At 50.9% G+C, this 27118-nt stretch overlaps 1 protein-coding gene across 1 annotated transcript in view; it reads right to left on the bottom strand.

Moving 5' to 3' along the window:
- The window catches only part of LOC140426773 (uncharacterized), a 118289-nt gene that overhangs the window by 21095 nt on the left and 70076 nt on the right, over positions 1-27118 (bottom strand). The window contains exon 13 of the mRNA XM_072511929.1: positions 17168-17322. Within this exon, the coding sequence (XP_072368030.1) occupies positions 17168-17322 (155 nt within the window). The remainder of the gene's footprint in view (positions 1-17167; positions 17323-27118) is intronic.

The raw sequence follows: 27118 nt of genomic DNA, 5'->3' as shown, positions 1-27118 counted from the left end.
ACCTGCCTACTAACCTGCCATTCTGGACATGGACCACACCGGCAAACCGCAGCCGATGCAAGTCACGGGGAACCTAGGCACCAACTGGAAGCTCTACAGGCAGCGATTTGACCTGTACATCCGTGCCACCGAAAAACAGAATGTCTCGGATGACTCGAAGATTGCAATGCTCCTCTTCTACGCAGGCCCGCACGCAACCGATGTCTTTAACTCACTGGTGTTCGAAGAAGGCGAAAACCAGGCCAAATATGACACGGTCATCCTCAAACTGGACCAGCACTTTCAAGTTGAAGTAAATGAAAGTTTTGAAAGATACATCTTTCAGCAACGCCTGCAAGGTAAGGAGGAGCTTTTTCAACCCTTTTTGACGCACCTCCGGATTCTAGCACAGTCCTGCGGTTACGGCACCACTACAGAGTCCATGATCAGGGACCAGATTGTTTTTGGCGTTGCCTCTAGTGGCCTACGCCAGCAGCTTCTTAAAATGAAAAGCCTCACCTTAGCGTCTGCTGTGGAAGCCTGTGTCCTCCATGAAAATGCTACCTGCCGTTTTGCCCGATTTCAGGCGTCCGAGTTGGCACGGAGGGGGTCCCCAGCCGTCGAATTGGCAAGCCAGGCCGCCCACGACGTCGAACGCATCCAGGCCGTCGATTACTTCCCGACCCACGGCCCGGACGACAGCGGCCGCTTCCCACGCTTTTCGCGGTCTCCCGCGCAGGTGCGCGCCAAAAATAACGGCCACAACGAGGGACGCACTGCGCAGGCGCGCCCACCGCAAGATCGCACTGCGCATGCGCAGTGGCGCAACGAACGCCGTGACGTCATGACGTGCAGCAATTGTGGAGGTCTACACTTAAAAGGGCAATGTCCTGCAAAAAACCGACAGTGCCACAGATGTGCCACGATGGGCCACTACGCAGCCCGCTGTCGTGCGGCTCAACCCATGGATCCGGCGCATCCTCGACAACCTCGCAGACGAGTCAGGACCGTCCAGCCCACGCATCAAGACTTCCAGTTAAGTGATGCAGATGACCAGGATGCCTTCCGAGTTTCCGTCATTGATGTCAACAAGGTCAATGCCATCAATCCAGCCGATGAGTTGTGTGCCACCCTGACGGTCAACCGATCGCGCGTCGCCTTCCGTCTGGACACCGGCGCATCCGCCAACCTGATTGCTTACTCTGCAGTCCAGGCCATGAAGGTCAAACCACCCATCACACCATCCCGGCTTAAGATGGTTGACTATAACGGGAACGTCATCCCGTCCATAGGATCTTGCCAGCTACAGGTGACTCACAAGAGGTACACGGCCACACTCCCCTTCGAAGTTGTTGGCTCATCAAAGGACTCGTTACTGGGCGCACAGGCGTGTAAGGTCCTTCACCTGGTACAGCGCATTATGTCTCTCTCTCCAGATGAGATATCCGACTTCCCGGATGCTGAGTTCCACGCGAATCTCCATTCCCTCCTCGCTCACAACCAGGAGGTTTTTGAAGGCATGGGGACATTGCCACACACGTACAAGATTCGACTCAGACCGGACGCCATCCCTGTCGTTCACGCACCTCGCAGGGTTCCTGCGCCTCTCAAAGACCGCCTCAAGGCACAACTGCAGATTCTTCAGGACCAAGGGGTCCTATCCAAGGTCACGGAGCCCACGCCATGGGTCAGCTCCATGGTCTGTGTAAAGAAGCCCTCTGGCGAGCTCCGTATATGTATAGATCCAAAAGATCTGAATAACAACATCATGCGGGAACACTATCCCATCCCGAAACGAGAAGACCTCACCAGCGAGATGGCGCGAGCCAAGATATTCACTAAATTGGATGCGTCCAAAGGATTCTGGCAGATCCAACTGGACCCGGCCAGCCGAAGACTATGCACATTCAACACCCCTTTTGGCAGATTCTGCAACAACCGGATGCCATTCGGCATCATTTCGGCATCTGAAGTATTCCACCGCATTATGGAGCAGATGATGGAAGGCATCGAAGGGGTACGTGTATATGTGGACGATATCATCATTTGGTCCACCACTCCGCAGGAACACATGCATCGTCTACGACGTGTCTTTACCCGCATACGACAAAATGGCCTGCGTCTCAACCGTGCGAAGTGTGCCTTCGGCCAGACGGAGCTGAAATTCCTCGGGGACCACATCTCAAGGTCCGGGGTCCGTCCCGATGCAGACAAGGTTAGCGCCATCACAGCCATGCCACGACCGGCTGACAAGAAGGCTGTCTTAAGATTCCTGGGCATGGTCAACTTCCTTGGGAAGTTCATTCCCAACCTGGCTTCTCATACAACAAATATGCGCCATCTCGTAAAAAAATCGACGGAATTCAACTGGCACCAATCGCATCAGCGGGAATGGGAGGAGCTCAAGCACAAACTGGTCACGGCACCAGTGCTGGCCTTCTTTGACACGACTCGCCCTACAAAGATCTCAACAGACGCCAGCCAATCTGGTATTGGAGCGGTACTCCTGCAAAAAGACAGCACGTCATCATGGGCCCCGGTTGCGTATGCCTCACGAGCCATGACCCCTACCGAACAGCGCTACGCGCAAATCGAAAAAGAATGCCTGGGCTTGTTAACTGGACTGGACAAGTTCCACGACTATGTGTATGGCCTGCCACGATTCACGGTCGAAACTGACCACCGCCCCCTGGTCAACATCATTAACAAAGACCTGAACGACATGACTCCTCGCCTCCAGAGCATCTTACTTAAACTCAGGAGGTACGATTTTGAACTGATCTACACTCCGGGGAAGGAACTCATCGTGGCGGACACTCTTTCCCGAGCAGTGAGCACACCACCAGATGCAGAGGGGTTCGTGCGTCAAATTGAGGCACACGTGACTCTGACAGCAGCAAATCTGCCAGCTGATGATCCTAGTCTGGCCCACATACGCGCAGAGACGGCGACTGACCCCCTTCTGCAGCGAGTGATGCGCCACATGACGGAAGGGTGGCTAAAAGGGCAGTGCCCCCAGTTTTATAATGTGCGAGATGATCTCACCAATATAGACGGGGTCCTTATGAAATCGCACAGGATCGTTATTCCGCACAGCGTGCGCCAGATGATTCTTCATCAACTACACGAAGGCCACTTGGGCGTCGAAAAATGCAGACGAAGGGCCCGGGAGGCGGTATATTGGCCGGGTATTAATGAAGACATAGCCAACATGGTGCTCAACTGCACAACCTGTCAGAGGTTTCAGCCGGCGCAACCTCCGGAAACACTTCTACCACACGAGATGGTGACGTCCCCCTGGGCGAAGGTGGGTGTTGACCTATTTCACGCGCTCGGCAGAGATTACATTGTTATTATAGACTACTTCTCAAACTACCCGGAAGTCATGCCTCTCCATGATCTGACGTCGTCCGCAGTCATTGGGGCCTGCAAGGAAACGTTTGCTCGCCATGGCATTCCAAGGACTGTCATGTCAGACAATGGACCTTGTTTTGCCAGCCGTGAATGGTCGTCCTTTGCCGCAGCATATGGTTTCACTCATGTGACATCCAGCCCTCTGCATCCACAATCGAACGGGAAGGCTGAAAAGGGTGTCCACATCGCCAAGCGGCTCCTGTGCAAGGCGGCTGATGCCGGATTGGACTTTAACCTTGCCTTGCTGGCCTATCGATCGGCCCCGTTATCCACGGGCCTCTCGCCAGCGCAGCTACTAATGGGTCGCTCCCTCAGGACGACGGTACCTTCCGTCCTGGCACCGACAACAGACCATGAGGCGGTTCTTCGGAACATGCAACTGCAGCGTGATCGCCAGAAAGGTCGGTACGACACACGAGCGACGGACCTGCCCCCCCTGTCCTCCGGAGACAAAGTACGCGTCCATCAACCGTATGGTGGCTGGTCAGCACCGGCCGAAGTCCTCCGACAAGTGGCTCCCCGCTCGTTCCTGGTTCGCATGCCGGATGGTTCCGTGCGTCGCCGCAATCGGCGCGCCCTTCGCCGACTTCCACGCTCACAGCCACACAGCACGCCAGATCCTCAACAGGCTTCCGAGGATGACTTTGTGGAGCTGCCGCACATCACGCCCTTTCCATCGCCACCCATGGCCATGCCTGCACAGCAGCCGGTGGTTCTTGATCCACCCTTGAGGCGGTCAACCCGAAATCGTCGCAAGCCCATTAGACTGGACTTATAATACAGTTCATATGTTTAACAAGTTGCACAATTTTACATGATAACCTGTTGTTGTTTATCGTTCCAGATGTCGTCTGACTGGACAACTGTTCAAGTTTTTTTCTTCTTCTCTCGTTCGCATTTCTGTTATGTTATGGTACAACTTGATTCATGTGACGCACCCGACATCGCCCCATGTACATAGTTCCGTCATATGCACATGCTGCACACGGCACACACACACACACACTCTTAGATGCACTCACGTCACGATCATATTTATTACCACGTAGGCACATATCTTTGTAAAAAGGGGGGATGTCATGATATTCAAACACACACATCATGATGGACACACTAACAGGCAAATCAGAGTACACAACACCACAACCAATCACAGACAAGAACACCAACCACATAAAAAGCACGAGCACGACACCTGGTGGTCAGTAGGTCTGGGGAGAAGGGAACAAGAAAGAGCTGTTAAAACACCACAAGCAGGGAGCCCCCCACGTGCAGAGTGCAAAGACCAAACTGTAAATAGTAAGTTTAAATAAAGAAGCGTTGTACCATATGCAACTGTGTTGGCTCATCTGTGTGTCAGAACACCCAACACCACACATAGCACCGTTGAATAATTTTAAAAAGGAACACCTTGTGAGCAGTCTGTGTGGTATATTCCAGAATGCTGTGCTATATTCCAGAATGCTGTGCTATATTCCAGGATGTCACATGGCTGCTTAATTTACAACAACATTGGCCAGAGGTCGCAAAGCTAGGGAAGGATGGGGCCATATAGAGATCACACCTCGTGTTTGAGAGTTTTAAATAGGAGATGTTGGTGGACCAAGGGGCAACGTAGGTCAGTGAGCACAGGGGAGATGTGTGAACAGGATTTTGGATAAGCTAGTAGAGGGGCAGAAGAGGTCTGGGTAAGGTGAAAGTTTATCAATGGTGGACGGTGGGTAGTTGGTTTAAGAGGGCATTGAAGGGCGGCACGGTGGCGCAGTGGGTTGCATTGCTGCCTCACGGCACCGAGGACCCAGGTTCAATCCTGGCCCCGGGTCACTGTCCGTGTGGAGTTTGCACATTCTCCCTGTGTCTGTGTGGGTCTCACTCCCACAACCCAAAGATGTGCAGGTTAGGTGGATTGACCACACTAGATTGCCCCTTAATTGGAAAAACAAATTGGGTACTCTAAATATATTTAAAAATGTTAGCATTCATGTCAAAAGGGCTAGAATATAAGACCAGGGATGTACTTCTGAGGCTGTATAAGGCTCTGGTCAGACCCCATTTGGAGTATTGTGAGCAGTTTTGGGCCCTGTATCTAAGAAAGGATGTGCTGGCCTTGGAAAGGGCCCAGAGGAGGTTCACAAGAATGATCCCTGGAATGAAGAACTTGTCGTATGAGGAACAGTTGAGGACTCTGGGTCTGTACTTGTTGGAGTTTAGAAGGATGAGAGGGGATCTTACTGAAACTTACTGCAAGGCCTGGATAGAGTGGACGTGGAGAGGATGTTTCCACTTGTAGGAGAAACTAGAACCAGAGGACACCATCTCAAACTAAAAGGGCGATCCTTTAAAACAGAGATGAGGAGGAGTTTCTTCAGCCAGAGGGTGGTGAATCTGTGGAACTCTTTACCGCAGAAGGCTGTGTAGGCCAATTCACTGATTGTCTTTAAGACAGAGATAAATAGGTTCTTGATTAATAAGGGGATCAGGGGTTATGGGGAGAAGGCAGGAGAGTGGGAATGAGAAAATATCAGCCATGATTGAATGGCGGAGCAGACTCGATGGGCCGAGTGGCCTAATTCTGCTCCTATGTCCTATGTCTTATGGTCTTATGGTCTAAGAGGGCATTGAAATAGTCAGGATTACAAGCAACAGCATGGACATTAGTCTCTGCAGCAGATGGGTGAAGGCAGGGATGGGAACGGATGATAAAGTGATGGTAGAAATGAGGATTCTTGTTGATAGAGAGAATAAGGGGTCAGAAACTCAGCTCAGCCTCAAAGATTGGGCACTGTCCAGTCTTTGCTGAGACAGTGCGGAGTCAGTGGCGAGAGAACAGGGGACAGATGACATGACTTCAGTCTTCATAATATTGAGTGGAGGGAAATTTTTGCTCTTTTAGTGCTGGATGACAAATCAAACACAGTGGAGGTTTGAGAGAAGCATCTTGGGGTATTTGGGAATCAAAGATTAATTTGATGGAAAGAACTACAACCAACCCCAGAGAGAAATCTAAGAAGCATTAAAATGCGTTTTTATTTTCTTTAAAGTGTTTCATTTATCAGTGCCAAAAAATATTGCTGATGAAAAAGTGGTTGGCAGAATCATCCATCGGATAATGGAGTTATTTTTTACTCGCAAGAAAAAGGCAGACATCTATGGATTGAGTTTAGACTTGGGCGGGGGAGGGGGGGCGCGGGGGTGGTCACACAATGAAACCTCTCGTAATACATCTGATGTACCGTCAATTCACCGAGAGACTGAGAGAGCGAGTGAACATTAGGCTTTATTAATCATGACCTTTTACAGTATCATGCAGACAATTCATGCATTAGGTGAATACATTCACCACGTTATCCCCCTGTTAAAAAAACTCAAGTCCAGCGGGGGTGAAGTGGGCTCATTACAGATTCAGTATATCTGGAGGCCAGATCGTTCTCTTAGACTTCCTCAGTTCTGACGGTGTGGCAGGCACGGTTGTAGCAGGTGGTGACTCCAGGGGCATTGTGTCTGGAGCTTGAGCCTCCGTCTGGCGTGTCGGAGACGGTTGGGGGGTGGGGGTAGGCAGGGGGGTGGTGGGTGGCGGCAGTGCTGGCGCGGGGTAATACAGAAGACCCAGGGGAGCGTACGGGGCGCTGGGGGTGGCGGTGGACAGCGGAAGGGGGGGCGCATTGGCAGGGGAACCAGCTTGCGCCAGGTCTCGTAAGGAGACCGTATCTTGCCGTACGTCCTGGAGCGCAATGTAGGCGTACTGGGGGTTGGCGTGCAGCAGCTGGACCCTCTCGACAGAGGGTCGGTCTTATGGCTCCTCATGTGCCTCCGGAGAAGGACAGGTCCCGGAGTCGTCAGCCAAGGTGGAAGCGAGACCCCGGAGATGAACTTCCTAGGGAAGACAAACAAACGGTCGTGAGGAGTCTCGTTCGTGGCTGTGCAGAGGAGCGATCTAATGAAGTGGAGGGCGTCGGGGAGGACCTCCTGCCAGCGGGGGATCGGGGGACTTCTTGACCTGAGGGCCAGAAGAACGGCCTTCCATAACGTCACGTTCTCACTTTCCACCTGCTCGTTTCACTGCGGGTTATAGCTCATAGTCCTGCTCGAGGCGATGCCTTTGATGAGCAGGTACTGATGTAGCTCATCGCTCATGAACGATGTGCCCGGTCGCTGTGGACGTAGGCAGGGATACCGAACAGTGTGAAGATGCTGTGCAGTGCCTCTATTACAGTGACCGAGGTCATGTCGGGGCAGGGGACGGCGAAGGGGAAGTGGGAGTACTCATCGATGACGGTGAGAAAGTATATATTATGGTTGGTGGAGGGGAGGGACCCTTTGAAGTCAATGCTTAAGCGCTCAAAGGGCCGGGAGGCCTTTACCAGGCGGGCCTTGTCTGGCCGGTAGAAGTGCGGTTTGCACTCCGCGCAGACTTGGCAGTCGCTGGTCATTGCCTTGACCTCCTCGGTGGAGTAGGGCAGATTGCGGGCCTTAATGAAGTGGGTAAGCCGGGTGACCCCCGGGTGACAGAGGTCATTGTGGATAGCCCAAAGTCGGTCATCTTGCGCGCTGGCGCATGTGCCGCGGGACAGGGCATCTGGGGGCTCGTTGAGCTTCCCAGGACGATACTTGATATTGTAATTGTAGGTGGAGAGTTCGATCCTCCACCTCAAGATTTTGTCATTTTTTATTTTGCCCCGTTGTGTGTTGTCAAACATGAAGGCAACCGACCGCTGGTCGGTGACGAGGGTGAACCTCCTACCGGCTAGGTAGTGCCCCCAGTGCCGCACAGCTTCCACTATGGCTTGTGCTTCCTTCTCGACCGAGGAGTGTCGAATTTCGGAAGCGTGGAGGGTCCTAGAGAAGAATGCTACTGGCCTGCCAGCCTGGTTGAGTGTGGCGGCCAGTGCGACGTCTGAAGCATCGCTCTCTACCTGAAAGGGGATGGACTCGTCCACCGCGTGCATTGCAGCCTCGGTGATGTCGGCCTTGATGCGGCTGAAGGCTGAGCGGGCCTCATCCGTCAGGGTAAAAATGGTGGTTTGAACAAGTGGGCGGGCTTTGTCCGCATAGTTGGGGACCCACTGGGTGTAGTAGAAGAACAGCCCCAGGCATGGTTTTAGGGCCTTGAGGCTGTGGGGAGAGGGGAGTTCTGTGAGGGGACGCATACAGTCAGGGTCGGGCCCTAGGACTCCGTTCTCCACGACGTAGCCGAGGATGGGCAGTTGGGTAGCGCTGAAGATGCACTTTTCTTTGTTGTATGAAAGGTTGAGGGATTGGGCGGCCTGGAGGAACCTCTGAAGGTTGGCGTCATGGTCCTGCTGGTCATGGCCGCAGATGGTCACATTGTCCAAGTACGGGTATGTAGCCCGCAAACCGTACTGGTCCACCAGTCGGTCCATCGTTCTCTGAAAGACCGAGACCCCGTTAGCGACGCCGAAGGGGACTCTGAGGAAGTGGAAGAGTCAGCTGGCTGCTTCAAAGTCAGTGTAGTGGCGCTCTTCCGGGCAGATTGGGAGCTGGTGGTAGGCCGACTTCAGATCGACCGTTGAGAACACACTGTGCTGCGCGATCTGGTTGACCATCTCCGCTATGCGGGGGGGTGGGGGGGGGGGTACGCATCCAGTTGTGTGAACCGGTTAATTGTCTGGCTGTAGTCCACAGCCATCCGATTCTTTTCCCCGGTCCGGACGACCACCACTTGCACTCTCCAGGGGCTATTGCTGGCCTCGATGATCCCCTCACTCAACAGTCGCTGGACCTCTGACTTGATAAAGGTCATATCTTAGGAACTGTACCGCCTGCTCCTGGTGGCGATGGGCTTACAGTCGGAAGTGAGGTTCGCAAAGAGAGAAGTGGGGGGGAGACCTTGTGGGTCGCGAGGCTGCATACCGTGAGGGGGGGCAAGGGTCCGCCAAACTGTAGGGTCAGGCATTGGGTGATTACATTGGAAGTCCGATCTGAGCAGTAGGGGGGCGCAGAGGTGGGGGAGGATGTAGAGCTTAAATCGAGCATACTCTGCGCCCTGCATCGCGAGATTGGAGATACAGTACCCCCGGATCTGAACCGAATGAGAACCGGTGACAAGGGAGATTGTTTGGGAGGCTGGGTAGGTGTGGAGGGAGCAGCGCCTTACCGTGTCGGGGTGGACAAAGCTCTCCGTGCTCCCGGAGTCGAAAAGGCAGGGGGTCTCGTGGCCGTTGACCCGGGCGACCATCATGGAGTTCTTCAGCTGTTTTGGCTGCGACTAGTCGAGGGTGACTGCGCCCAGCTGCGGGTAGCCTGTGTGGTCGGTGGAGTCACAAGATGGCGGCTCCCATGAGTCGCACGTGTCGGGCTGGGGCGGAGATGGTGACCAATATGGCCGCCCCCATCGGTCGCACGTGTTGGTCGGTGCCGGAGTGGGTGGCCAAGATGGCGGCCCCCATGAGTTGCACATGTCGGTCGGTGTTGAAGCCGGCAGCCAAGATGGCGGCCCCCACGAGTCGCACGAGGCTGATGACGTGTCTGAAGGGGGCATTCCGGGCAGGCACCCAGTCACATTGCGGGGCCTGCAGGCCTGAGAGTTCATGGGTCGGGTCTGGTGCGTTTTCGATTTCTGGGCCTTAGATCAGCCCAGGCAGACTCTTGCAAAGTGCCTCTTTTTCCCACAGTCGCTGCACGTCGCTGTGTGGGCTGGGCAACGCTGCAGGGGGTGTTGACCCTGGCCGCAGAAGTAGCACTGTGGTTCCCCGAGCTGGGCTGGCAGGCGCGCTGCGCAGGCCTGTGACGTCGTTGGGTCCGACAGGGGCCGCGACGATGGTGTCCACGAGGGATTCGCCGGGCCTGCGGGGAACGCACTGAGGCTCTGGTAGGCCGCCCCCAATGAGGTAGCTAGCTTTACCGTGTCCCGCAGGTCAGAGGTCCCGTTTGCCAGAAGGCGTTGCCTGGTGTAGTTCGAGCGGACCCCAGCCACGTAGGTGTCCCGGATCTGTAAGTTCATGTGTTCCTCTGCCGTCACATCCCAATAGCTGCAGTTCCTCGCGAGTAGAGTCAGGGTTTCCAGATACTCGTCCAGCAATTCTCCGGCGCATTGACGGTGAGTAGTGAGGATGTGTCGGGCGAACACCTCGTTTAAGGGCTTTACGAAATAAGCCTTGAGGGTTGCCACTGCCGCCTCGTATGTGGCCGCTTTCACGATCATTACTGAGATTCGATGGCTCACCCGAGTGTGGAGGAGTCGCAGCTTGAGGGTCTCCGTGAGAGCCGTTGTGGAGGAGTCGAGATAGGCCTCGAAGCATCGAAGCAAATGTTCGAATATCGCTTTGGCTTCTGATGCGCGCGCGTCGAGTTCGAGCTTGTCTGGCTTTAGAGCGGCTTCCATGGAGCTGTCAATGATTAATAAATTGATGTACCGTCAATTCACCGAGAGACTGAGAGAACGAGTGAACGTTTTTAATCATGAACTTGCCTAGCCAGAGTCGGTTGTACAGATGAGTGCCACCCACAGGTGGCCGGTATATATATGGCCCCGGTGAGGGCGGAGTCAGAGCAGAGTTCAGGGTTACAGTACAGGACCTGGAAGTAGCTCGTATCACCACTTCCAGGTCATAGGTTACGGTATCATACAGACAGCTCATGCATTAGGTGAATACATTCACCACAACATCTAACCAGGGTTGGCAGCTCTAAATTTCACACCCATTCTATGTGCTGTAAAGATATTTGTCACTTCAGCGACTGACCTGCGATACTGAAAATGGAGGAAAAAGAATAGATAATAGATATCAGGGTAGACTGTTTAATCAATGCTGTTCCATCCCAACATGAGCCTGCTTGGAAAGTGTGCTTTTGAGCCAAGCATTAGCCTGTTTACTGAGGCCTTGTCATACGAATCAGATTACTTGTTAATCATTTATTTTCTTATGATACAACTGTTAATTTGGAGTCCATAGCAACCAGGTCAACATTATAGTAAATTAATAGACAGGCTTTATTAGCTCCTGTTACAAGTTTTTTTTGCCCCCTAAGGTGACTCAATTTCTGCTTTTCTATTGCTTGTATAAAATTGAATTGAATTGACTCTGTCTCTTTTATGTCTCCATCACCTACATCCTACTTTTAATTGACATTTTTGTTTTCTTTGGGAGTAGAACAAGGAGACTGGGGGAGGGGATAGAGCTGAATGAGTACAGGGACTGGGGGAGGGGTGGGCTGATTGAGGACAGGGACTGGGGAGGGCTGGGGCCGATTGAGAACAGGGAGTGGGGGAGGAGATGGGACTAAATGCAGGCAGGGACTGGGCAGGGGGTGGGCCTGATTGAGGGAAGGGACTGGGGGAGGAGATGGGACTAAATGCACACAGGGACTGGGCAAGGGGTGGGCCTGATTGAGAACAGCAAGTGGGGGAGGAGATGGGACTAAATGCACGCAGGGTCTGGGCAGGGGGTGGGCCTGATTGAGGGAAGGGACTGGGGGAGGGGGGGGTGGGACTGATTGAGGACAAGGAGAGAGGGAGGGGTGGAGCTGAATGAGGGCAGGGAGTGGCTTATACAGGGAGTGGAAGGGATAGGGCTGCCTGAGTTCAGAGAGTGGGGGAGAGAAAGGGCTGGTGTAGGGATTGAGGGTTGGGATGGGGCTGATACACAGAATAGGGGATGGATGGGCTGATGCAGGGAGTAGGGAAAGGTCTAGGCTGATAGAGAATGGAGGATGGGGTGAGCTGATACAGGTAGTAGAAGAAGGGATCGGCTGATGCACAAAATGGAGGATGGGATGAACTGCTATAGGGAGTGGGGGGGAGGACCAGGCTGATACATAGAGCGGAGGGTAGGATGGGCTGATGCAGGGAATGGCGGAAGAGTTGGGATGACTGTGGTAAACCACTGTATTGCATTGTGTTGTGTTGTACATGCCTGGGCTTGTCCAGGCTGGCTCCGCCTGTGGCTCCTCCCCTCGGACTCATTTATAAAGGTGGCTAGTCTCCGCCTCCGCCCCAGTTCGGGTCAGAGGCCAGGAGGCTATCTGTTTAGTGTATTTCAAGCCTCAGTTACATTCATCACTCGTCGTGTGCTCATTGAAGGCATATCAATTTAATACACTAAAACTCTAAGATGAACTCATCACTCAAGCCTGATCGCCTGGAGTTGGACCCACAGGCAGCCGACGCCACAGAAACATTTGAGCACTGGCTAAGCTGCTTCGAAGCGTACCTCGCATCCTTCACCGAAGACTTCACAGACCTCCAGAAGAAGCAGATCCTCCACGCACGGGTGAGCCCAAGAGTCTTTCTTCTCATCAGGGACGCCACCTCATATGCGGAGGCAATAATGCTGCTGAAGGGACAATATGTGAAGTCCGTTAACGAGGTGTATGCTAGGCACCTCCTTGCCATGAGACGGCAACGCCCTGGAAATCACTTGCAGAATTCCTGCGTGATTTGCATGTACTCTGCCGGTACTGCGATTGCCGGGCGAAATCAGCAACCCAGCATGCGGAGCTGCTGATCAGGGACGCTTATGTCGCAGGCATGAAATCAAACTATATCCACCAGCGATTACTGCCTCCTAGAGACAGTGCAACTCTCCAACTTGCTAGAGGTGGCCTCCCAGAACATGGAGGCCTACACCTCCGACTGCGCGGAACCCTCGTGGACCTCGTGGGCGCCGCCATCATCTGACCCGGGTGCGACGCAGGCCTGTGCCGCGCAGCGGCCCACCAACGCCGGAGGCCCGAGATGCTACTTTTGCGGCCAGGCTAATCACTCCAGACAACGCTGCCCTGCACGGAACGCAACTTGCAACGGGTGTGGGAGGAAGGGCCACTTTGCAAAAGCCTGCCAGGCCCGATCTCCCCCTAAAACGTCTAGGCCCAGCAGCGCTGCCTGCTGCCTGTCGGGGCCGCCCCGTGGGTGCCGCCATCTTCAATTTCGGCCACCACGTGCAACCCATGGGGGCCGCCATCTTTAACGCATCCTCCAACCGCCACGTGTGACCTACAGGGGCCGCCATCTTGGACGACATCACCACTGCTACCTGCCACGCGCGATCCATGGGGGCCGCCATCTTGGACGCTATCGCCGATGCCTCCCGCCACGCGCGACTCATGGGGGCCGCCATCTTGGGACCACTCCACAGCCTCTCAGGAGCCCGGCTCACCCGACCGTACGCTGGCCACCGCTACCTCCGACCGGTCTACCGACCGCCTTCCGAAGCTCGCCTCCATCACACTCGACCAGTCCCGGCCGCACCACCTCGCGAAGTCTACGACGACCGTCCGGATCAACGGACACGAGACGGCCTGTCTTTTCGACTCCAGGAGCACAGACAGCTTCATTCACCCAGATACGGTAAGGCGCTGCTCCCTCCCAATCTTACCCGCGACCCAGAAAATCTCCCTGGCTTTCGGATGCCATGCAGTAGAAATCCAGGGGTATTGTGTCGCGACCCTTACTGTACAAGGTGTAGAGTACGCTAATTTCAAACTCTACGTCCTTCCCCATCTCTGTGCTGCCCTATTACTGGGGCTCGACTTCCAGGGCCACCTCCAAAGCCTTACTTTAAAGTTTGGTGGACCCTGTGGTGATATACATCACTGTAAGTACACAAAGGGTTAATGTACATACACCACAACTAGATAGACACTAGAGGGAGCACCAGAGACATGACACACAGACAGTCAACCAATAGGCCAGTAAGATGGGACATGGCCAATGGGCATTCAAGATACACACAGAGGTGACACTGCCACAGGAGGGCATTACACCAACCCATATAAAAGGACACATCACACATGCTCAGTCTCTTTCCAGTGGAGACTCTCAGTGAGTCTAGACACAGGGTTGATTGAACATCACACCCACCACGTGGATTGTAGCAGACTGGTTAGTCAGTCTGAGTAGCTATAGCAGGATTAACAGTAGAGTCGAATCCAAGTAGGAGAATTGTTAATAGTTTAATAAACGTGTTAAAGCTATCTCCAAGCCTGAACCTTTCTTTGTCAGAGTGCACAACAAGGAAGCAGCTTATGCTACGTCAAGAGCACAACAAAACATACCCCTGCCCCCCATCACCGTCTATAGCCTCGTGACCCTTAAGGACGCCCCACCCTCGCTTTTTGCAAATTTCACCCCGTCACCCTGTAAGCCGGTCGCTACTAGGAGCAGATGGTACTGTACCCGGGACAGGGCCTTTATCAGGTCGCAGGTCTGCGAGAGACGATCATTGAGGCTAGCACCAGCCCGTGGAGAGCTGTAGAAGCCAGGATTCCTACAAGAGCCCAAGTTGTGGTCGTCAAGACTGGGGAGAAGCACCGGATGGTCATCGATTACAGTCAGACCATCAACGGGTACACGCAGCTCGATGCGTACCCCCTCCCCCGCATATCTGACATGGTTAATCAGATTGTGCAGTATCGAGTCTTCTCCACAGTTGACTTCAAGTCCACGTACCACCAGCTCCCTATCCGCCCAGAGGACCGCCAATACACTGCCTTCGAGGCAGATGGCTGCCTCTACCACTTCCTCAGGGTCCCCTTTGGTGTCACCAATAGGGTCTCAGTCTTCCAAAGAGAAATGGACCGAATGGTTGACCAGTACGGGCTGCGGGCCACGTTCCCGTACTTAGACAATGTCACCATCTGTGGCCATGACCAGCAGGACCATGACGAAAACCTCCGGCACTTCATCCACACCACTAAACTCCTGAACCTCACCTATAATAAAGAAAAATGCGGTTTCCGCACAACCAGCCTAGCCATCCTCGGCTACGTCGTGAAACACGGAGTCCTAGGGCCCAACCCCGACCGCATGCGCACCCTCCTGGAACTCCCTCTCCCCCACTGCCCCAAGGCCCCAGGGCAGCATGGTAGCATTGTGGATAGCACAATTGCTTCACAGCTCCAGGGTCCCAGGTTCGATTCCGGCTTGGGTCACTGTCTGTGCGGAGTCTGCACATCCTCCTCGTGTATGCGTGGGTTTCCTGCGGGTGCTCCGGTTTCCTCCCACAGTCCAAAAATGTGCAGTTTAGGTGGATTGGCCATGATAAATTGCCGTTAGTGTCCAAAGTTGCCCTTAGTGTTGGGTGGGGTTACTGGGTTATGGGGATGGGATGGAGGTGTTGACCTTGGGTAGGGTGCTCTTTCCAAGACCCGGTACAGACTCGATGGGCCGAATGGCCTCCTTCTGCACTGTAAATTCTATGATAATCTATGATGAAGATGCCTGGGGTTCTTCTCGTACTATGCCCAGTGGGTCCCCAATTATGTGGACAAGGCCGTCCACTTAGCAAATCCACCATTTTTCCCCTGACAACTGAAGCCCGACTGGCCTTCAATCGCATCGAGGCAGATATTGCCAAAGCCGCGATGCACGCTGTGGACAAGTCCATCCCATTCCAGGTGGAGAGCAGTGCGTTGGACCTTGCTCTGGCCGCTACCCTCAGCCAGGCGGGCAGGCCCGTGGCTTTCTTCTCCCGTACTCTCCATGCCTCCGAAATTCAACACTCCTCCATTGAAAAGGAAGCCCAAGCCTTCGTAGAAGCTGTGCGACATTGGAGGCATTACCTGGCCGGCAGGCAATTCACTCTCCTCACTGACTAAAGGTCGATTGTCTTCATGTTCAATAACACACAGCGGGGTCTCGCTCCCGTCCTGGCTAGCAGCTCCAGGGCCCGTCCTCCTCCGGAAGCATGCGAGGAGCCATGAATCAGGCCCCCTCGTCGAGAAGGTCCTGCTCCTCCATGCAAATCCACAATATGCCTACGTGGCACTCCAGGACGAGCAACAGGACACAGTCTCCCTTCGGGATTTGGCATCTGCAGGCTCCCCAGCGACCATCACCACCACCACCCCTGACCCTACACCGTCTTTCCCCACCCCTGCCCACCTACCTCACGAACTAGCACCCGCAGGCCCACCGGCGACCATCACCACCACCTCTGCCCATACATCCCCCCCCCCCCCCCCCCCCCCCCGCTTCACCGAATCAACAACTGAGTGAAGAAGAGGACAACACGTTCCCGGACGCACAGGTCTCGACACCGGTGTCCACACCACAGCTGGGACTGAGTCGATTACGACGGAAGGTCAAGGCCCCCCGTCAGACCTGACCTTTATGACCACTTCACCCCCGCCGGACTCTTTTTTTAACTGGGGGTGAATGTGGTAAACCAGTGTATTGCATTGTGTTGTGTTGTACATGCCTGGGCTTGTCCCGGCTGGCTCCGCCTGTGGCTCTTCCCCTTGGGCTCATGTATAAAGGTTGCTAGTCTCTGCCTCTGCCCCAGTTCGGGTCCAGAGGCCAGGAGGCTAGCTGTTTAGTGTATTAAAGCCTCAGTTACATTCATCACTCGTCGTGTGTTTATTGATGTCATATCAATGACACAGAGTGGAGAATGGGATGTGCTGATACAGGGAGTGGGGGAATGGCTGGGCTAATGCACAGAGTGGACGATGGGTGGTCTGATACAGTGAATGGGGGAATGGTTGGAATGATCCACAGAGTGAAGGATGGGATGGTCTGAGATGGGATACTGGGAGTGGGGGAAGGGTGTGGCTGAATGAAAATAGTGAGTGGCCTGAGAAGCTTTAATGTGCAAAGATAAAGTTCTATAAACAAGGGGCACCTGGAGAAGTAGGCACATATATTTGACAAGCCATTGTCTGTTGGGAAATGTAGTCGTGTGCCATGTTCCCATGTCTGAGCAAATAAGCAAATCAGTTAATAGTGGACAGAGGGGTTTCAGATATACAGGTGTCTGGATAACATTTGACAGAATTAATCATCGTAGTCAAGATTTTTTGTGCAATCACGACTCACCGCTTTGGGCTATAGGCAAGATCCAAGATGGCACCATCACAAGCCAACTCTTGTACATCGCTCCTCTCACCTGATGCAGTATTGAAGAATGTGTCATGCAACACACCCGCTTGCAAGTCCCATACACAAAGTTTCCTGTCCCAGCCTCCAGAGATCTGACAAACATGAAAGAGGAAATAAAGACAGTAAACAGTGACATACCCTCTCATTTTTGTTACTGTGGAGATGATTTATTTAAGAGCATGGGCCATTTAGTTTTATTTTTGCATTGTTGTGTAAGGTTGTGATTTCACTTTATGAGAGAAAATGCTAATGAGTGTGTAGCCAGGGTATCGTGATCTAGATGTGAATGTGAGGGGTATAATCAGTAAATTCGCAGATGGCATAAAAATTGGCAGTGTGGTAGATAACGAGGAGAGCCTTAGATTTCACAATGATATAGACGGGCTGCTCAAATGGGCAAACAGTGTCAAATAGAATTTAACGCTGAAAAATGTGAGATGGAACATTTTGGGAGGACTAACATGGCAAGGGAATACACAATGAACAGCGGGATGCTAGAAGGTACAGAGGACCAGAGGGATCTTGGGGTCTATGTCCACAGGACCTTGAAGGAAACAGGACAGATAGATAAGATGATTAAAAAGGTGGGATACTTGCCTTTATCAGCCAAGGAATAGAATATAAGAGCAGGGAGGTTATGACGGAGCTGTATAAAACACTCAATAGGCCACAGCTAGAGTCCAGTTCTGGTTGCCACACTGTAGGAAGTATGTGATTGCACTCAAAAAGGTGCAGAGGAGGTTCACCAGGATGTTGCCTGGGCTGGAGTATTTCAGATATGAAGAGAGGCTGGTTAGGCTGGAGTTGTTCTCCTTAGAGCAGAAAAGGCTGGGGGGGGGGGGCCTGATTGAGGTGTACAAAATAATGAGGGACAAATATAGGGTAGATAGGAAGAAGCTTTTGTCATTAGTAGAGGGGCCAATAGCCAGGGAGCATTTAAGGTAAGAGGCAGGCGATTTAGAGGGGATTTATGAAAAATATTTTCACCTAGAGGATGATGAAAAACTGGGACTCACTGCTTGAAAGAGTGGTAGAGGCGGGAATCCTCACAGTATTGAAGAGCATCTTTTATTAAGGACTTGATATGCCCCAGCTTACAAGGCTACGGACCAAGTGCTAATAAATGGGATTGGAATAGATAGGTGCTTGGTGATTGTCGCAGACACAAAGGGCCTCTTCCTGTGCTGTAAAGCTCTATGACTTGACTGTTCGGAGGAGCTTTCAGTTTAGCTCGCAGCATGTGATGTGAAGGTGTTGAAGATGCACTTCCCTGTTAACAATAGCTGTTAAATCTTTATAGCAAATCGGTCTGCTAAGCAATCCTGCACAACATTTTCAAATAAACTAAACCTATATTTAATTTCTCTAGTCCTGTGTGAGATTGATAAATTTGCATTAGTAAACATAAAAATACAACACGGGCCAACCAGTATGGGAACTTTTGGGATGCTGCTCATCTGCACAGCAGATCATTGGTAAACAGACACACTTGCAACAATGCAAACTTACACTTTTATTGTCATACAGGATACATTGACAAGACCTTCCAGGTAAAGAACAATTTTTTTTGTACACTGCACCATCAAAAACCCCTTGTGTAGGAACAGAATGGATTAGGTGCAGATTAAAGTCCACTCCATAGTACCTCATTAAGAATTGTCAAGGCTGATTTCGCACAAGTTAGTAATAGAGTAAAACTCTCTCTATGGTATCTCATTGTACATTCCCAGGGCAAGTAAAACACACATAAATCAAGAGTAAAGCTCCCTCCACATTATTTTTTCCTATTGCATAAAGCAAAATAAATTCACACATGTTGAAGCTAATCATTTAAAAAAAAAAATTTTTGAGTACCCAATTCATTTTTACCAATTAAGGGGCAATTTAGCGTGACCAATCCACCTACCCTGCACATCTTTGGGTTGTGGGGGCGAAACCCACGCAAACACAGGGAGAATGTGCAAACTCCACATGGACAGTGTCCCAGAGCCGGGATCGAAACTGGGACTTCGGCACCGTGAGGCAGGAATGCTAACCACTGTGCTGCCCCTAAGCTAATCATTTAATGGCTACATATTAAACACAAACATGAAGTTGTTATTGATATCAATCAGAAACAAAAGCAAAGTCATAGGCTGGATTATATGTGGGCTCCCCATTGAATGGCACTTTAATTTGTTTTGGACGACCACTCTTAAATTAGTATGTCCCCCTCCAGGAGGACGTCCTGTATAGATATGCCAGCTAATCAGAGGCCAGCAGCTCTGCATCATACCAGGATCACTGGCCACTGCTTGTGTTGCAGGAGGCCTGGGAGGGAGAGAAAACGTGGATGCCCCAAACCTGGTCCGGAGTTTCACTGGAACCGTGTTGGGTGGCCCTTGCAAAGGGGCTAGGCTATATCGGACAGGGCAGGGGAGGGTGGAAATGGGAGGCAAAAGTGTGGGGGTGGCATCCTCTTGTCATAGGGGGCCCAGGAAGGAGGCTGTCCTCATTCCTGCCTCTTTCACTGACCAGCAGCCTGCAGGGTTAACCTGCCGACTTCTCCCGCTGCCCGTTAAATCAGATCAGTGGCAGGGTGAAGCCCGTAATTGGGCATTAATTGCCCACTCAATGGCCTCAATTAGGTGATGAGTGAGAAGTCCACTTGACATCTTCCCTGCTCCCCAGAGAATTGTAGTGGTTTGGGGGAGGGCATGGCACCCTCATTTATGGGTCCACCTGCCTGTTTCCCCATCTATGGTTGGCCTGTACATCTCTATCTCACTCTCTAAACAGTTATTTGCCTTAATGAACTATTGATTTGCTAATCTACTTGGTGGTCATCAGTCTTTCAAGATACATTTGACGATGAGGATCAATCAGAGTCCATTCTTACTGCTGCAGAAACCAGGAGAACAAACCTCGAATCACAGAATCCCTATAGTGCAGAAGGAGGTCATTTGGCCTATCAAATCTACACCGACACTCTTTACTTTTCCTCTAAAGCAAACCCGTTCAACAGTCTGTGAGTGTCAACAAACTGGGAAAACTTGAGACATTCGATCCTAACACGGAGCAGTGGGTTCTATATGTCGAACACCTGCGCTATCTCTTTAAGGCCAATTAAATGAGTTGAGTTGGGGGAGGGGGGGGGGGGGGGGCAGGGAGAGAAGGGTAGTCCTATCAACAGCCTTTGGGGCCCTTACCTATAACCTGATTAGTTGACTGATTTCTCCAGATGCCCCTGGCTCTAAAGGTTTTGAGAAGCTTGTGGAATTAGTCAAGGTACATTATCACCCGAAGCCCTCAGTAATAATACAACAATACAAATTTAATTCAATGACAAAAGTCCAAGAGGAGATGATAACGGCATCTGTGGCGCACCTGAAACAAATAGCTGAGTATTGCGAGTTCAGGACTGCACTCAACGACATGTTGAGAGACAGGACTCTGGGGTTAATGACATGACCATACAAAATAATGCAGGGTACCTTAAAGAAAGCATTAGAGGTCGCCTAGGCTATGGAAAATACTGAAAGGCGGGGGCGATGGAACTGCGGAGCATGCAAGCAGGCAAAGTCCATTAGGTTTGGTGGGAAGTTACTGGTAGTGACAGGGATAAGGATGCAGAAAGTAATGAGCAAAGAGACTCGGAGCAAAATCGAGTGCTGAGGAATAGGGAAATTGGTCCACAGACCAGGAGCTATGAAGAATGCTACCAATGTGGGGAAGATCACTCCCAGGAGAAATGTAAATTCAGGGAAGCTACATTTTGTGCCTGCAATAAGAGGGGGGGATGTCAGGACAAAGTTTAAGGCTAGGCAGAACCTACAGGGGGCCAACAAAAAAAACTCAGAATCAAGTCCACAGTGTTGAGAATAATCCTGGAAATGGATCTGAAATACACAGTTCAAATAACAGTAAGGTAAGCATGACAGCCCCCATTACAACTGTGTTGATGGTAAATGGTCAGCCACAATGAATGGCTGGTTTAGCTATGAATGGCTGGTTTAGCTATGAATGGCTGGTTTACCTATGAATGGCTGTGATGTGTTAAGTAAGTTGGTTCAACGTTGACTGCAACTGGATGCAGTGAAACTAGAAACAGGCTTCTGACACAGGAGATGGCCCAACACTGTTTTATTGAACTTCCTGATTGCTGTACATAGTCTGCTGTGAGTTGACACTCTATCAATCTAACTGACAACCTCCTACTGGCTTGATCAGACTAACTCTCTAACTCATGGTGATAGTGCTCACTGGCGTGTGCACTCTTACTATCTCAGTAGCTGTGTTGGGCTATCTGGATCAGAATCCTGCATGCCTTGTTGTACGCAGCGGACACGTCTGCACTGCAGCTGGGATCACTGGCTGTTGTTCGGTGGAGCGGACCTGCAGAAGGCCGCGTAGTTTCCAGGCATTCCACACTGTAGACATCGCCAGCCTTTGGCTGGACATTGCCGCTTTAAATGGGTGGAACCACAATTCGGACACATCATTACGTTGACGTCAGCACATTCCGTGCACCATCGCGCATGCGCAGTGTGTTCGGCCAACGTTCGCGCATGCGCCTCAGAGTCTTCGGCCTCATTGTCCACCCGGTCATGGCACGCATGCATGGGGACACGAGAAAAGCGCTCGAAGCGGCCACTCTCCTCGATGCTCAGGCCTTGTATTTTCGCTATGGCCTGCACCCTTTCTGCCTCGTTGGAGGCCAGTTTTGCAGTTTCTGCCGCCCTGATGCGGGAGTAGCGATTTCTGGCATGCTCATGGACAATGCATGTTTCGATGGCGACGGAGAGGATCAACTGTTTGATTTTGAGGAGCTGCTCCTGCAGGGAGTCGGACTGGACCCCAAAAACGATCTGATCCCGGATCATGGAATCAGTCGTCGAGTCATCGTTACATGACTGCGCTAGGATGAAGAGATGGGTCAAGAAGGACTGAAAAGGTTCATCCTTACCCTGACGCCTCTGTTGGAAGATGTACCTTCAAAGCTCTCATTCACCTCAATGTCGCAGTGGCTGTCGAATTTCAGCAGAACTGTCTTGAATTTTGTCTCGTCTTCGCCATCGGCAAACGTAAGCGAGTTATAGATGTCGATGGCATGATCCCCCGCAGTCGACAGGAACAGCGCGATCTTTCTGGCATCTGATGTTGCCTCGAGGTCGGAGGCCTCGATGTGTAGGAGGAACCTTTGTTTGAAGACTTTCCAGTTGGTGCCGAGGTTGCCGGAGATCCGGAGTTGTGAAGGAGGCTGAATCTTTTCCATGCCGCTGGATGGCTGCTTGCTGGCCATTGCAGATGCACTCGAGGTAGGTTTGTTAGGATTAATAGCACTCTGGTACCATGATGTGTTAAGTAAGTTGGTTCAACGTTGACTGCAACTGGATGCAGTGAGACTAGAAACAGGCTTCTGACACAGGAGATGGTCCAACACTGTTTTATTGAACTTCCTGATTGCTGTACATAGTCTGCTGTGAGTTGACATTCTGTCAATCTAACTGATAACCTCCTACTGGCTTGACCAGACTAACTCTCTACCTCATGATGATAGTGCTCACTGGCTTGTGCGCTCTTACTATCTCAGTAGCTGTGTCCTGTAGGGAGAGGGAGAGTCTTAATGCCCTGTGTGCTTTATAGTGGTGGTGTCTTGTCTGGTGATTGGTTGTTATGTGTCGTGGTGTTCATTGGTTATCCTGTGTGTCAATCACTGCCTGTCTGCATCTCATTATATACATGAGTGGATATTATGACAGGCTGGTTTAGCTATGAATGGCTGGTTTAGCTCAGTGGGCTAGACAGCTGGTTTGTGATGCAGAACAAGGCCAGCAGCATGGGTTCAATGACCGTACCAGCTGTACCTGCACAGGCGCCGGAATGTGACAACTGAGGGATTTTCACAGTAACTTCATACTTGTGACAATAAAAGGTTAATGTAAGCCTACTTGTGACAATAAAGATTATTTATTTACTTAAAATGGAGGTCGACACGGGTTCCTCTGCTAAAGATGTAGGTGAGCAACACATCATTATTTACTAGGTGGGGTCCCCTCCCCCGAAGCTAAAAAGCACGACAGCCAGGCTAGTTATGTGTACTGGAGAAGCTTTACGGATCCAGGAACAACCACAACGCCCGTGAGCTACTAACACCAGTCAGCTCAACTGCCTATAACAGTAGAGGGCAGCCAAGGGCCAAGTCTGATGGGCCGAGATTGGTTTTGCCAAATTCGATTAAATTGGCTAGAAATCTTCAAAATTAATGAAGGAGATTTTCATGACATCTTAAAAAAATACCAAGAGGTTTACCAAGGTGAGTTTATGTATGACACAGGACCTGAAAGCAAAGATTTATGTGGACCCTGAGACCACACCCAGGTTTTACAGAGCTCGCCCGTCCCTATGTTTTACATGAGAAGGTAAAGTCTGAACTCAAGTGGCTAGAAGAATTAGGCATCATTAAGCCTATACAGTTTTCAGAGTGGGTGGCCTCCATCATGCCAGTGGTTAAGCCAGATGGAACCATTAGGATATGTGGGGACCACAAATTAATCATTAATTAGGCGGCAAAATTGGACCGATGCCCAATACCAAGAATTAAAGATTTACATGCTAAATTAGCAGGAGATTAATTTACAGTAAACCTGATATGACCCATGTGAACCAGCAATTAGAATTAGACAAGGCTTCGATATAGTTTTTTTTACTATAAATACCAACAAAGGCCTACCAATATACCTGTCTACCCTTCGGTGTCTCATCGGCATGTGCAATTTTCCAGCGCATAGAATCATAGAATTTACAGTGCAGAAGGAGGCCATTCGGCCCATCAAATTTGCACCGGCCCTAGGAAAGAGCACCCTACTTAAGCCTACACCTCCACTCTATCCCCGTAACCCAGTAGCCCCACCTAATCTTTTTGGACACGAAGGGCAATTAAGCATGGTCAATCCACCTAATCTGCACCTCTTTGGACTGTGGGAGGAAACCGGAGCACCCGGAGGAAACCCACGCAGACACGGGGAGAACGTGCAGACTCCGCACAGGGAGTGACCCAAGCCGAGAATCGAATCTGGGACCCTGGAACTGTGAAGCAACAGTGCTAACCACTGTGCTACCATGCCGCCCTCAAGCACGATGGAAAGTTTACCCAAGGTGGATGTCAATGTAGATGATTTACTGATAACAGCAACATCCGAAGAGCAGGACCTAGAATATCTCAAAGAAGTTTTAAAAAGATTTAGCAATGCAGAAGTAAGGCTGAAAAGAGAAAAATGGACACTTCAAGCTTATGAAGTGGTGTACTTAGGATTCAGTGCAGACGCCAAAGGGCTACACGATATGGAGGAGAAGATAAAAGCAGTTAAAGAAGAACTGGCCCCCAGAACAAGTCAAGTGTCGTATGAGATCAATGTCCAAGGAAAAAGGGTGAAAAAACTACCTGGATCATCTGGGAAGGAGAGGATTGCACACTGAACCAGTTGCACAGCCCTCTCCTAGTAGGCTTGTCAGTGATATTGCTACGGATGAAAGTAATGAAAGTATGAAAGCAAGCTGCCCCGAGGAAGAGCCCAGTAATGTTTCCAGGGGGAACTGGGGAAACGATCTGCATTGATGCACCTTTGCAAGTCGATTGTCAACCCATTAAAGTTCAAACCAAAGTTACCTCTACTGCTGGAGCAGCCGCTAGTGAATTACGACACCCCCAAAGGATCAGGAAGGTCCTGGACCGGCTTACCTTATAAGGGACTGTGTTGAGATCCATTTGTTGTACTACATTGTAAATAGTTCCATTGTTGTTGTAATGTGTTGATCAGGGCCTTAAAGGGGGAAAGATGTGGTAACATGCCCCTTTAAGAGTTCTCATAGGGTCATGTGACCTATTGGGCCATTCGAGCCAGAGCACGCGAATCCTGGGGCTGAGCACGGATTTTATAGTTAGGGGTTTCGAGTCGTCAAGTACGGGAGCTTTAATCCCACTCTCTGTAAATAGTTACTTCCCTTAATAAACCGTTTATTCTTTAATCTACGAGGTGGTCACAAATCTTTCAAGATATTACAAAAGGGAACAACTGATGCTGATAAATTATGCACAGCAGGATTGGAACTTGTAATGCTCTTCCTGTGATTTGATATAAAATATTAACATGTCGTACTTCACGGTGGCACAGTGGTTAGCATTGCTGCCTCACAGCTCCAGCGATCCGGGTTCAATTCAGGCCTCAGGTGACTGTCTGTGTGGAGTTTACACATTCTCCCCGTGTATACTTGGGTTTCCTCCGGGTGCTCCGGTTTCCTCCCATAGTCCAAAGATGTGCTGGTCAGGTGGATTGGCCATGCTAAATTGCCCCTTAGTGTCCAAAAGGTTAGGTGGGGTTACTGGGCTGTGGGGATAGGGTGGAGGCATGGGCTTAAGTAGGGTGCTCTTTCCAAGCGCTGGTGTAGACTCGATGGGCCGAATGGCCTTCTTCTGACTGTAAATTCTATGATTCTATGTCAGAAGCAATATGAGGGAGAATAAAACATTTGAATCTCAACACCAGGCCCATATCCTAATGCTAATAGAGTGCCTCAGTTCTTCAATATTAGGGTCGTGGAATCATGGAAATTTCTAGTATGGATGGAGGCCATTCAGCCCATTGTACCCACACCGCCCGACAAAGAACCACCAAGTCTAATCCAACATTCCAGCTCTTATGCCCATTGGTTGTAGACTCCTCAACCAAAGAGATTTTGGCTTTCCTTTCCACTCGATCTACAACCTTCATAATTTTATACACTTCATTACATCTTCCCTCAGCCTCCTCTGTTCCAAAGAAAATATCCTTAGACTGTCAAAGATCTAAAATTCTCCAGTTCAGGCAACATCCTCTTAAACCTCCTCTGATCACTCTCTAATCTTATTGTGCTAGCCTTCCGCCTTGTAAGACAATGGTTTGCAATGTGGTGGTCAACTCTGAGTTAAGCGTCATCTGATGTTGCTCAGGAGCGCCACTCTAACATGGTGCAGTCTTTGTTGCATTTGCTGCAGAGGAAAACGGTGGGGCTGAGAAGGTGCACAATTTCCTGGCCTCTTTTTTTCTAGGCCCTTCTCTTGGCCAGCAAAGCTTTTCATTTCTGCTCACCTCTTCCAAATGCCCTTCCACACAGTTACCCTCCAGAGGTCATCGCTATCAGTGACTGTCTCCCAGTTGTCAAAGTTAAAGTCCGCCACCTTCATATCTTGTTTGCAAGTATTCTTGCAGCGGGAGCATGGTAACCCAAGAGATTGTGGCCCAGTGATCAATTCACAATACAGCCACCAGCCATCGAATGAAGATGGTTGAGCCAGTGCCCAATTACATCTTTCCGATAGTGCAGTGAGCACTGTGTGGAGTTCATCATCTCTGTCCTAACTAATGTGTGATACAATTCCATCATTACCCCCCTGCTTGTTTATTCTATGCCTTGACATATGGGTGGCACGGTAACACAATGTTTAGCACTGTTGCTTCACAGCACCAGGGTCCCAGGTTCGATTCCCGGCTCGTGTCACTGCCTGTGCAGAGTCTGCATGTTCTCCCTGTGTCTGCAGGGTTTTCCTCCGGGTGCTCCGGTTTCCTCCCACAAGTCCCGAATGATGTGCTGGTAGGTAATTTGGATATTCTGAATTCTCCCTCTGTGTACCTGAACAGGTGCCGGAATGTGGCGACTCGGGGCTTTTCACAATAACTTCATTGCAGTGATAATATAAGTCGACTTGTAACAATAAAGATTATTATTATTATAAAGGTAGGTATTCTATATGTCTTCTGGATGACCTTATTTACCTGTCCAGCTACCTTCTGTGATCTATGGACAGATACTCCATGGTCCCTCTGTTCCTTTACACTTTTCAGTATCCTTGCCTCATTAACCTTTCTCTTA

Source organism: Scyliorhinus torazame, chromosome 7 (genome assembly GCF_047496885.1).
Source record: "Scyliorhinus torazame isolate Kashiwa2021f chromosome 7, sScyTor2.1, whole genome shotgun sequence".
Classification (NCBI taxonomy): Eukaryota; Metazoa; Chordata; class Chondrichthyes; order Carcharhiniformes; family Scyliorhinidae; genus Scyliorhinus; species Scyliorhinus torazame.
The sequence above is the reverse complement of the archived record's forward strand: the minus strand, read 5'-3'. Positions and strand labels throughout refer to the sequence as shown.